Source organism: Sphaerodactylus townsendi, linkage group LG03 (genome assembly GCF_021028975.2).
Source record: "Sphaerodactylus townsendi isolate TG3544 linkage group LG03, MPM_Stown_v2.3, whole genome shotgun sequence".
In the NCBI taxonomy this organism is placed as follows: Eukaryota; Metazoa; Chordata; class Lepidosauria; order Squamata; family Sphaerodactylidae; genus Sphaerodactylus; species Sphaerodactylus townsendi.
The window spans coordinates 127,225,349-127,238,241 of record NC_059427.1 but is presented as its reverse complement, the minus strand read 5'-3'; the positions used below and the strand labels follow the sequence as shown (position 1 = coordinate 127,238,241).

The following is a 12,893-nucleotide window of genomic DNA, read 5'->3' as shown; positions in this document are numbered from 1 at the left end:
TCAGCTTTGAATGCAATTGACCATCCTCTTAAATGTACTTACACCCCTCTTTTTCCTAATTTCATAATCAGATTGTGACTTTACTCAGTGACCACAACTAGTTTCTTCATGACAGGTCACTTTGTTTTCCTATCTCTCAATTGACCAGGATCTTATTCCTTTAGCAACCCCTTAAGATCCCTTTTTATCCCTTATATGCAACTTACACGTATCCTCCTTCAGTTTCATCTTACTGTTTTTCAGCCTAACGTGTTCATTTATCAAGACATTCATTACAATTCCATCTTGTGTTTGCAATGTTCCCCACACTATGTCACAAATTCCACTGGGTTAACCATGTTTGCTTATTGAAGCAAAACCCAAAACCAAACTTCCGACACCTTAAAGATGGACAGATTTATTCTAAGGTCAGCTGACTGAAGTGCTACTTCCTTTACCAAGTTTATGAAAGCTTATGCTTCATATATATTTTAACCTTTTAAAAAAATCACAGGACACTTTGTGTCATGCCCTTGGTCTGTTCAATAATGAGAGTTTGTTTATTGACAACAGCATCAGGATTAAGCATTCAAACTTTCATTGACAGAACTAAAGATTAAGCACCAAAACAGATTCCATTATACCCTCACTCCATTTCCAACACCCCGCCCCGCCCCATACACCTTCTACATCACTTGATACCACCTTTCGGCACCAGTTCGCAAGAGGGAACAGCATCCCTCCATTCTCATGGGAAGGCAAAGGCGTAGCCTTCACTAAAGCACAACAACCCCTACTCCCCAAAACTTTGAAGTGTAGAAACCTGCAGATGTCTAGCGAGTTGATGAGCCTGTGCCTAAAAGCAAAACTAAGATGCAAGCAAGAGACAGAGGCCCAAACAGGGAATCCCGCATCCTGGCCGGGAGACATGGCAGAATAGGGCCAGAACAAGGCCTGATCATGACACCCCGTTGCTCCCACCTTTGTTATTCCGAGCATAGTTTTCACACTTCCTAGAATTGTGGCCTATGCTCAATATACACACATCAGGAGATTTACATGTATGCAGTGTCAGTTATGCAAGTGATGAAGTATACAACAGCAAGGGAAGCTTTTGGTGTTTTTCATTAAGACGGCATGAATAGAAGCAACTGCTCTCAAAACTGAAGGCTGTGATTCAAAGGATGGGTCATGTAGCTTAAGAAACCCAGCCTCTTAACTCACACAGGATGTTTTGGGATTCCCTCCTCACAGCTTTGGGAAAAGAAGAGATCTGAACCACTGTTCACTTTCCTTTGTCCTTCCACTTTCTCCTATGTTAGCAGTGCAAAAGGAAACGGGTGTACCCTATGTCTGTTGCCTCCTGAGAGCACACTGAGAACTAATATGGTGTTGTGGTTAAGAGAAGGTGGATTCTAATCTGGAGAACTGGGTTTGATTCTCCACTCCTCCACCTGAGTGGCAGAGGCTTATCTGGTGAACCAGATGTGTTTCCGCACTCCTACATTCCTGCTGGGTGACCTTGGGCTAGTCACAGTTCTCCAGAACTCTCCCAGCTCCATCTACCTCACAAGGTGTCTGTTGTGGAGAGAGGAAGGGAAGGGAGTTTGTAAGCCACCTTGAGTCTCCTTACATTAGAGAAAGGTGGGGTATAAATCCAAACTCCTCCTCTTCTTCTTCTCCTGAACATGCACTGGTGGCAGAATGAAGAACTATAGTGACAGGTCCCCACAAAGTGTAGAAATGGAGAGCCACTGCCATAAGGAGTACAGCAGATGACTATTTCATTACCATATATGTCTTCTACCATTGCCTCCAAAGGATTAGCACTTTCCCTAAAACTTAAGATTATGCAAAGAAAGCAGAACCATTAGAAGAGGATAATAAATTTTGTAATATGATTAAAAGGTACAGAACACCAAGTAATAACTGTACCATCTGGTGACGTGGGATGTTGCCTCCTCTCCCAGCATGGTCACTTAGAGCATTGATTACATCAGGGTGCACAGCAAGAATCCTAGAGAAGTTCTGTAGTCGCCCCATAAAGTGATAGTAACCAAGGTGAATCCAGGGAAGGGGCAGCACATTCTGGTCTGCACTGGAAGAGGCTGCCTTCATTTCTTCAATGCATGATAACAGGGCAACCTGGAGAAACTGGAAATCGAAATGCAGGTCGTAATCGAAATGCAGGTCGAAATGCAGGCCCAACTGTATAATGGTTAACTTTTAAAAGGGCTTTAAAATCTAATTTAAAATAGCAATCAATCACAATACTGAAATATCCACACTCTCTTATTTTTAGGATAAAAATGTTGATGCATTTAAGAAAAAGCAAATTCTTGATGGTGAATTACAACCTCAGTGATAGCTACCGTGGAGCGCTCCCTGTGAAGTGCTGGGGTCAGGCCTGTCAGCTGTCCTTCCTTCCCTTTCCAAGCAATCTGTGACCCGTTCTTAGTCTCTGGGCCCAGGGTTCTAATCCCAACTCTCAGCGGGCCCAGGCTCCACGCCTCTCCTCTCTCTCATCCATATAGTTCTCTGTCTCTATTTCTTTGCTCTCTATCTCTGCTCTCTCCACCACCACCCTGACACTTCCCTCTGTCTTATTTTATCTCCTTCCCAATCAGCTGGCTGCCCTGCTCTGCTGCAGGGTCTTTCTCCAAGTCCTTGTTGGACTGTTGGCTGTCCCTTTGGGCCTGGCCAGGCCTCTGATTGGCCCCTTGGCCCACAGTTCCACCTGGAGGTTTTCTGCTCACTGTCAGTGCGCTGTCAGTGTTCCTGTGGGTGTGGGCAGCATCCGAGGCAGCTGAACCAGCTGATAGTGTCCCAGGCCTGCTGCAACTGGCCCCAGATTAGCCACCGCTGCTCCCAAGTGTGTTGGCTTTTGTTACAATACTGACCTCTAATTCTCTAGGAGAAGATACACCCATTGTCAGGAGGATGAAGTCCCTGAGGTAACAGTGGAAAAGAGTGTCCCTCTCCTTTTCAGTGAGCTCAGCAAAATATTTCCCAAGTGGAGTCTTCTGAAATATGTCAATAAACTTTTCGTTGGAGCCTGGAAAATGGAAGAATTCAGTTCAGATGATCATTTTAGTTGCTCCTACATCTCTTATCTCATCACCCGCAAGCTGGATGCTGCTTCCTTGGTTTAAGAGGCTAGTTAAGACTCTATAGGGCTATTCCAAATTTTGTGAATGAATGTTAGATACTTAGCGTGAGAAAAGGAAAGTCAGCAGACACAGGCAAAAAAATCTCTGCATTTTAGTCCCATACACAACTGGAAAGTAAAGGAGAGTCACAACTTGTAATTCATGGAGGATTTCCAACACGACCCTCAGAACACAAGGCCAGTAAAAGGGGCAGATGGTGTGCTTTTCGTGACGCATGACTAAAGGTCTGTCGGTGTGGTAAATAATAAAGTACTGGCTTGCTTCCTCCTTTACTGTATTTATATGGATTGAGATTTAAGCATGTTTTTAATTAAATAAAAACAGTTTACGTGCTTATTTATTCAGACAATTTCTATACCACCTCTTCATGGAACCCAAAAGATAAACAACATAACAAAAATATAAAACACCATAAAATAAAAATTAAAACATTGAGAACCTCAAAACAAGTCACACACAGTACTAAAATCAGACTATAAAAATGATGTTAATAGATGAATCCTTAATTTCAAACCTAGATAAAATGAAACTGAAAGAAACACGGGCTCTGTGCCTACTGACTGGGAGAGGAGAGGGATATGAATATTTTAAACAAATAAAAATAAAAACAGCATCAGAAAGGGATTGTACCTTTACAATTCCCTTAAATCAGCTTGAGGTATAGTAACTGTATAGCAGAGGCCTAGATCCGGAGGGGGAGTTGCGCGTGATGCACCGGGGGGGGGGGGGGGGCCCCTGTGGGAGTGTGGCAAGGGTGTTCCAGGGGCATGGCGGGGGCATTCCAGGGTGGGGGTGCAGGATGCACCAGGATGCACCCCCCTTGCTATGCCTCTGTTGTCTAGGTTTTTCCATACCTAGTGCTCCTTTGAGCACTCCCACTGAACTCTCACCTTTATCAGTAGTGATGTACTGAGACTGAGCCCAAAGGTCCTCCAAATAATCTTTTATCCTCCAGCTGAAGGGCATTTCATTGACAGCAGTCAGAGTTCCCTGAAAGTAACTTTGCACCAGAATTGTTTCAGTCTGGGAGCTGGAAAAGATACAGGGAAATGTGTTGAGCAAACTTGCTGCATCCCCTACCAAAAGGAAGCTTAGTTTTTTTTTTTATTTCAGACATTTCAGCATGGAAAAGTGTTTTGTTTCATCACCATTCAGGAAAGGAAGTAGGAGAGGTTAAAAGTGCCATCCCAATAATATTTTCCTGTGAATAAGCCCTACTGAGTAGACTTGAGTAGGATTCTGAAAAGATGTGCTTAGGATTGCTCTGTTAGTGCTGCCTTGCACAACCCAAGAGATTTTATTTAACTACGGACCTTTCCCCACTCCCTTCCATCCCCTATGCTGCTCTCAGCGGCATCCCAGGCACGCCAAGCGTCCCCACCCGCCAAAGCGGGTCGCTGTGCTACGCCGATTCGGAAGAGAGCCTGGGATGCCGCTTAAGCGCTGACAGCGGCAGCGTCGGGGCGGCTGCGCTGTGGCCGCCCCTGCCGTGGGGAGGGAGGAGGAACCCCGCGCTACTCTCCTCAAGTAGCGCGGGGCTTACGGTAAGTGGGGAAAGGCCCTTCAACAAGGTATGGATTTTCAGTTAGGTAGCCATTAGATCTCTAATTAAAAAAGACCTTAAGGAAGACCATTCAGAAAATGGACATCCAATTTATTTGAGCTTACTACTGGTCAACATTTCCAAACTGAAAACTACCATACAGGCAAGCAAAAGATCATTTCACTAATCATCATTATAGTCATTTTATACAACCCACCTGCCTTGACGAATAACATAAGGGGTATTCAGAAGTTTCAAATCATTGAAGATGAACATCCACAAATCTTTCACACAGTTTTCTGTTGGTTTGATCAGTAAATCCAGGTTAGCATCTCTGTCTAAGACTGATATCATATAAGCCAGAAATGGAGTGACTGCATTCTGGACACGCTTCCACAGTGTGCGCCTGTATAAACATCAATATAAATAATTAAAACAAGGTATTATAAATATGTCATGTGTGTTTATCAAAGAATAATACTGAGGGGAAAAAATCACCCAAATCCTCCATTTCAATCCAATTTCCTTAGGACTTCCATATTCCATTCTTTGGTAGCATCTGTCAAAAAATGTGAACCATGCATCTGAAGAAAAGAACACTATTCCTAACATTAATATTACCAGCTCAAACAGACATGTTTCCTTTCAAACTGACACACAGAGCTATTAATCCAGGGATACTGTTCTACGCAACAATTTTATTCTAATGCTGGGAGCCAGCCTGATATAGTGGTTAAGAACAGACACTGATCTGGAGAACTGTGTTTGATTCCCCACTCCTACCCAGGCAGTCTGCTAGGTATCCTTGGGCTAGTCACAATTCTCTCCCAACTCTCTCAGTCTCACCTACCTCACAAGGAGTCTGTTGTGGGGAAGGGTAGGAAAAGTGATTGTAAGTTGTTCTGGGACTCCTTAAAGGTGGGTATGAAAACCAACTCTTCCTCTTCCCACTATTAATCACTTGTGCCCAAAAGCTAAACGTTTGTGTACAGGCACAATATTTATAAACATGATGCAGAAACCACAACCCAGTAAAAAGGCATTCCTCTTCTGTGTGCTGAGAAGTGCTTTAGGGTACACAAGGGCGGTGGATGCTGTCCTGTATTTTTAGATCTACTGAAACGTTGATTGCTGTCTATACCTGAAAGTTCCTGCTTCCTGGAGAGCAATGAGATTTGATGCCTCCCGCAGCACCCACTCCTTCATGGTGCAGGAGTTTTCCTCTTGCTCCCTCAGAAGGCTTAAGAGACGGTTCTTTGTTATCTTCAAGAAAGAGGCTGACAAACAGAAGTTTTCTAATTAGTTCTCCTTACAAGGTGGAAATCCATGAGGAATAAGAATCCTGAATATTCTCCTCTGACCCAGATCTCTCACCCTACTATAAACTCTTATAAACTTGAGGAAAAACTTCTCATTCCCTTTTTAATTGAAGCTCCAAGTCTCCTAGAGGGCCATGTACATACTACATCCTCATTTAGACAGAACTTTGTTTTTTCAAACTTACTAAGTAATATTTTTCTGCATAGCTGGAATGTCTTCATCCCACATCCCACCCATAGTATGAAGAATTCCCTATCTTTTTATGAATCCAAGCTTACCAAAAGTAGCCACAATGCTTCAGTACTTAAAAACTGGCCAACAAACAAAAATACAAAACTGGAAGCTAATTTACCTAGATTTCATTAAAATCAGTCATGATTTCCTGATTCCCGTAGCACTTCACTATCATCTATGAAATGGCAAATATGCATTCTGTTCTGGAATGCCTTCTATTGCCCCCAATTAACTACTACCTCAAAGAAGTTGTACTGGATGTATTCAACTACACAAAGTAGAAATGGTATTTCTCAGCCTCTGCACCCCACCTATGCTTGCTAATTCAGCCAAGGGACTTCATATACTGGAATAAACTTACATATAAAGCATTCTGGAGGGTTTGCAAAAATGCTTTCCATTTTATGGAATCAACAGCTTCTAGTCATTGATACCTTTCAAAGAATCTTCCTCACACAGGAGATTAAGGAGGATTTCGATTCTCCTAGTGCTGCGGTTACAACCTTCAGTTTGGTCCCTCAGCATTCCCACTGCACTTTGCACACAGGTCCTCAGAAGGATGGTGGTGTCTAAGACTTGGGTCTTCCCAGGGATAGAATGAAAAAAAAAACCCCACCCCATTAGTATCCTGAAGCAGCCTGGTCTAATAACAGATTCACTGATCCTTCTTAATTAGAGAATTTTTTAAAATTTAAAACATGTTAAATATAACAAAGCCCACTGCTGCTTGCAGTTGCTCCCTTGCCTGGCACCACTGGAGGTGGCAGTAGAGGTGATAATGGTGGGACATTTCCCTTGCAACATTGGCAGTTCGACGAAGTATCTGCTCCAAGAAGAATACCAGTAAAGACAAACAGCTAGGGAAAGAACCGGCACAGCAAAGCTTCACAAAGCAAAACAGCCGTGTACTGCTGCTGCATGTGGAAGTGCGGTAATGGCAGTAAGTTCTTGATAAAAGCACGAAGCTAGACAAGTCAGACTGAAAGCTGCATGGACTCTCTTTACTGGTTGCCTGATTAGTATGACTGAAGGCAATGGAGGACAGCAAGGTCCTTCTTTACACGTGCTATACCTTTAAAAGTGCAAAATGTAAATTATCCCCAAAATACAAATCAGTACCCTTATATGGTAAGGTGGGAAAGATGTCACTAGGGGAAAAATGGGATATGCAGGTAAGACAGAGGGCGAGAATAATCATGTCCTTGGAATTATTTTGTGATTTGTTGCTAGCATCTGTAACAAATAAATCGGTTTCCCCCCGAAGAGTCAAAAGAGCACAGTTAAAGTAACCCACAATAGAGCTGAACTTACAGCATTTGTTTCTTGTTCAGGTGCTGTTGACTTTTCTGCTTCCATCTTGTCTTCTTTTTCATCTACTCTCTCTGGCAATACAACTGCAATACAGAATGTCTCACAGGAATGAGATTTGCCTACTGGTAGGCTTGAAAGAGTCTGGGAATCTACAGACTGTCAGAAACAGCTGTTACATGCACATGCAAGACATGCAATTCATGTGTATTTCCATACTTATGCATGTAAGCACATATGCCCCACCCCACCCTTCAGGGGGCTATCAAACTATTGAAATGCTTACCTCCAAGATTTTCTGCAGGCTCTCTCATTTGCTCCAGAAATAGCTGACTGATGGTGACGTTCCTCAGCACGGTTACATCAGAGACCATATCCTCGGACTTCCTCAGATCATCAATGTGAACAGACTGCCACAGCCCTAGTGAACAGCCATATTTCAGGGTTATAGGTTGCATTGCAATGAAAGCTTCTTAAAAACAGATTTCAATACAAATCAAATCAAGATGAGCCCAAATCCACAGGTGCTTCAACACTGATTTCCTTAGACCTCTCATTTCACCAAACCAGTACTTTCCTCCAAAAGAGCTTCCATGAATGTTAAGTTTCCCCTGGGTCTGATCACTTACAAATGCAAGAAAAATTCAAAAGTTCTGAGAATAGGATTACAGGGAAGTTTAAGGCTGTACTGAATTCACAGTGAGCCCTACATTATATCAGCAAAATAATTGTGAGGGGAAGGGAGGAGAAGGACAATGGCTTCACTACCTAGATATGCTGTCTATTTTTTAAAGAGTTTCAAGAGAAGGGAAAGGTAATGATTAATCCTGTAAATAAAATAATGTTCATCCTTCACTGAAGGTAGTGAAGACATCACTAAGAGACTGTACATGCATCCCATCACTTTTTTGTCAAATAATTTACTGCAGTACAGGTATTTGTTGTTTTATACATAGGGTCAGATCCCACTTAATACTTCCAGAGAAAGAAAGAGGGTTGGCCCCTTCTGCCACAGACCTCCCTCATTCTATTTCTGGGGCTACCACGTATCAAGAAAACCAGTTCCACTATGGTTTTCTTGTTCCTTTCCCAAAACTGGTTCAGGCTGTTGCCTAAAATAATAAGAAAAAGGATTCCAACTGCGCTGTTTACTATCAAGAGCTAGACAGAACATGCACTTTGCTTCCATTCTTCAGTCACTCTACTGACTACCCATCTCTTTCCAGGCTCAGTTTAAGGCACTGGCTGTTCCTTTACCAAGGTGTCATGGGTCCAGGTTCAGCCAGTCAGGAATCCATGAACGAGGAGTGCTGGCAGAATGAGCTTGCCTCACCAGACCCCCAGTAGGTTGAAACTCAAGAGTGGCCAGAAGCTTCACAGGAGAGAGAGAGCTGGCCCACAGACAAGTCAAGAGCAAGAAGTAAGAGTACTTGCAGAAACAACTCCAGTCACTGGGGCCAGAGCTGACAGCCCCCCCTCCCCCAGCTCACCTGAGCTGGTGAGACACCTTAGAATCTGTGGCCAGCAGGAACTGCACTCTAAAAGACACAGTGCACGCCTGGAGGCTCAGAGACATTGCAGAGGATGCTCTGAGTTGTCTCAGGAGTGAGATTAAGTAACAGAGCAGACTTATAAGAAATGGCTCAGCGAAGTTGAGGTTTCGGGAGCAACCTTGTCAAAAACCTGACAGCTTTCTGCTGCACTTGCTCTCAGATAGATATATCTCTGCACTCACAGACCCAGACCGGACTGACTGACCTAACCCATGTTTGATTCTCGGCAGGTTCTCAGACCTGCACTGGATTTGGTTTCTTTGGACTTTCAGTAAGCCTCCTGTCTCTTAGCTTTGCCTGCTTGCAGTTGTAATTCAACTCCCTTTTGAACTCATCAGCCCAGGAACTCATCAGCCCAGGACACAAACCCTTCATGGCCTTGCACCCTCATATCTGCAAGACTATCTCTCCCTCTATGCTTTGCCATGATAGTTTTGCTCATATCATCAGGGGTTTCCGTGGATGCCAACCTGTCCATGGGCAAAATCAACACCTGCCCATATAACAGCTCTCTCCATTGTGGCCCTCATATTATGGAATAACCCACCTGAGGAAATTATTTAAGAGAGTTTTTCTGCTCAGGCAAGAGGTTTGCACTATATAAAATGATTCACAAAGTTACTTGGATAAATGATTAAGGACTGTGGTCTATTCTACTGTGCTTAGCTTACGGAAACTAGGATCCTATGATGTAATTCTGTATCGTTTAATGTGTCATGTCAATACTTATGCTTTGCATCAATTGTTTTTAGATTTCTGATTGGTTCTAGAGGGCACAGTCTAGTAGGGGTAACGTAAATAAAATAACTTTTCCTATTTGACTGGCATTCTGTCATTCTTTATTAACCAACTGAGACCAAAAATATTAATTGCAATACTGATCAGCAGCAAGATGAAATCTTTATAAAAGAAATACATTTTCTATGGTGGACACTACATATGGGGCATCAAGAGGTAAGTTCATGGTGATCAGTAATGGTGCTGATGTCAGACTAGCAATAAACTGAAACATTATTCTACAGATCTCTGTACAAGTAGCCCTACCTCCATGAAATCCCACGTAGGAACTTCCTCCTTCAACTCGGGATAGTTTAGTGATGAACAGCACAAAAACAGAGGCCTTGTTCAAATCAATTTTGTTGATTTCATTGACAGCTGAGTATCTGCAAGAGAAGAAAAAGGGTTGCCGCCAGTCATGCAGTACTGTAGAAGATCTTTACCCCCTGCCCTATGCATTATGAGTAGCTTCCATTCAATCAACTTGCCGCTTTCATTGTTTTAAGAACAAGAAGGCACATCTCTTCACCATCCAAATCTCAGACCATTTGGATACCTGATGGTTTTTGGTAACTCTGAACAGTTTGCAACCTGTCTTGCCCAGAATGTGTGCTGGGCCTTGTAAAACTAATCTGAACTAACTGTCACTAAGGTACTATCACAGGCTCAATGTTGATGGAATTAGGGATCTAGAGAAAGCATCACGTGTGCCACCTAGAATGCAACATACTTAGCAGAGGCTACAAGCTGTGCGCTGAGAGATCCATTTTCAAAGTCAGTCTGAATAATCAAGATTTTATTGCCAAGTATGACGCCAAGGAAATTCCTGGAAGAAAAACAAAAGATGAGACAAAAAGGATTAGATTCTGTTTTTGGTTTTGGCAGGGCAGTGAACTGCTAAACACGTATCCATAGAATAGTACAACAGCGGCACATACTCCCAAAATCCCAGCAGCTTGATAGAAGGACTCTACAAGATTTTCAGCACAGCCCTGGTAGCAGAGTTGAGTCACACAGATCCTCCTAGTGGTACACAGTGCAGCAACCCCACCCTTATCCTCCACCCCTTCTTTCTACTCTGCTGGCCCTAGAAGCCTTCAGAATGTGAAAGGCAGAAGCTCACCGAATTTCTTTCAGAAATGAATGTTCTGTGTCAAACTGCTGCAAGGATAAAACTTTGATGCTCTCAATATTGCTCTGTACTTCTGCTGCCAACGTTTCCACGTCTGCTGTTGTTAGGAGCCTAGAGAAAGTAGTGATCTAAAATGGTAAAGAAAGCAAGTTTATTTGCCAAACATGAGCAAAACATTGTAAACCTCTTCCTGGAAAGAGAAGACGTTGTTGCCCAAATCATGGAATCCTGGCTTGGACATTAGCAGGGAGTTCTGCAGGCCTCGAGAGACCGACATTTCTTACATAACAGGTCTCCCATCCTGGTCCATTTGGGGCCAATGGGAGTGATGCAAATGGGAGTGATGCAAATGACTGTACACCAGTGTTCCCCAACTTTCTTGAGCCTGTGGGCACCTTTGGAGTTCTTTCATAGGGTGGTAGGCCCAGCCACAAAATGGCCACTATGGGAGACAGAGCTACCACATACAGAAGAAGCCGAAGCACTGAACAGGAGTAATTTTAGAAATACACTGGGAAAAAGGAGTTAGACAGAGAGTAAAGCCAACATTGTAGTGGCAGCTGACGCCAAAATGCTATTTTGATCTGTGCAACCAGCCAAATCACCAATGGCCAATCTGTGCAACCAGCCAAATCACCAATGGCCTTGCTGGACAGCAGCCACACCTGGCTCCACACACTTAAAAAAAAAACCTTGGTGGGCACCAGGGAAGGTGTTAGTGGATACCATGGTGTCGGGGAGCCCTGATGAATACTGTTCAAATAACACACTGTCCCTACCACAACATTGTTTATGTGCAGGCTCTTGAACATGTCTAAGATACTGTACTGGATGCTCATCTTGGAAACTAGAAAAGTTCTGAGTACAGCTTCTAGCGATCACAGGCCAATCTGTTAACATATCCGACAGTGTGGATGAGGATTCGATCTCCTATTTGCACTACTGGACTCCCCAGAAGCCATATGAGGAACAGGCAAATAAGTGGAAGAGGGAAACACATGGGGGCAACAGAAAAAACAGAAAATGAGAAGGACATTCCCATGCTTACAGTCCCCGAGGAAGCCTTACCGCCATCTTCTAAGAGATCTTAGAACGGGTCAGTGCTATCAGTCACAGACCAGGAAAGGGATTTAAGCATCTTAGTTGATAGGTCCATGGGAATGTCAACTCAATGCATGGCAGCTGTGAAAAAGGCAAACTCTATGCTGGGGATAATTAGGAAAGGAGTTGATAATAAAACTGCAAGGATTGTCATGCCCTTCTATAAAGCCATGGTGCGACCGCACTTGGAGTACTGTGTTCAGTTCTGGTCGCCAAATCTCAAAAAGGATATCGAAGAGATAGAAAAAGTGCAGAGAAGGGCAACGAGGATGATTGAGGGATTGGAGCACCTTCCTTATGAGGAGAGGCTGCTGCGTTTGGGACTCTTTAGTTTGGAGAGGAGACGTCTGAGGGGGGATATGATTGAAGTCTATAAAATTAGGCATGGGGTAGAAAATGTTGACAGAGAGAAATTTCTCTCTCTTTCTCATAGTACTAAAACCAGGGGGCATACACTGAAAATGCTGGGGGGAAGAATTAGGACTAATAAAAGGAAACACTTCTTCACGCAACGTGTGATTGGTGTTTGGAATATGCTGCCATAGGAGGTGGTGATGGCCACTAACCTGGATAGCTTTAAAAAGGGCTTGGACAGATTTATGGAGGAGAAGTCGATCTATGGCTACCAATCTTGATCCTCCTTGATCTTAGATTGCAAATGCCTTAGCAGACCAGGTGCTTGGGAGCAGCAGCAGTAGAAGTCCACTGCTTTCACATCCTACATGTGAGCTCCCAAAGGCACCTGGTGGGCCACTGCGAGTAGCAGAGTGCTGGAC

The 12,893-nt window shown here is 43.5% G+C and overlaps 1 protein-coding gene across 2 annotated transcripts in view; it reads right to left on the bottom strand.

Annotated features, from left to right (window-relative positions):
• Positions 1 to 12,893, bottom strand: part of LOC125429180 (E3 ubiquitin-protein ligase RNF213-like) — a 94,235-nt gene that overhangs the window by 35,224 nt on the left and 46,118 nt on the right. For both annotated transcript variants that reach the window (XM_048490048.1, XM_048490049.1), the window contains 11 exons: positions 11,008 to 11,144; positions 10,615 to 10,710; positions 10,152 to 10,270; positions 7,841 to 7,975; positions 7,558 to 7,640; positions 6,681 to 6,828; positions 5,834 to 5,969; positions 4,910 to 5,098; positions 4,040 to 4,179; positions 2,880 to 3,034; positions 1,915 to 2,133 (listed from right to left, as the gene is read on the bottom strand). In XM_048490048.1, coding sequence (XP_048346005.1) covers positions 1,915 to 2,133; positions 2,880 to 3,034; positions 4,040 to 4,179; positions 4,910 to 5,098; positions 5,834 to 5,969; positions 6,681 to 6,828; positions 7,558 to 7,640; positions 7,841 to 7,975; positions 10,152 to 10,270; positions 10,615 to 10,710; positions 11,008 to 11,144 — 1,557 coding nt within the window. The remainder of the gene's footprint in view (positions 1 to 1,914; positions 2,134 to 2,879; positions 3,035 to 4,039; positions 4,180 to 4,909; positions 5,099 to 5,833; positions 5,970 to 6,680; positions 6,829 to 7,557; positions 7,641 to 7,840; positions 7,976 to 10,151; positions 10,271 to 10,614; positions 10,711 to 11,007; positions 11,145 to 12,893) is intronic.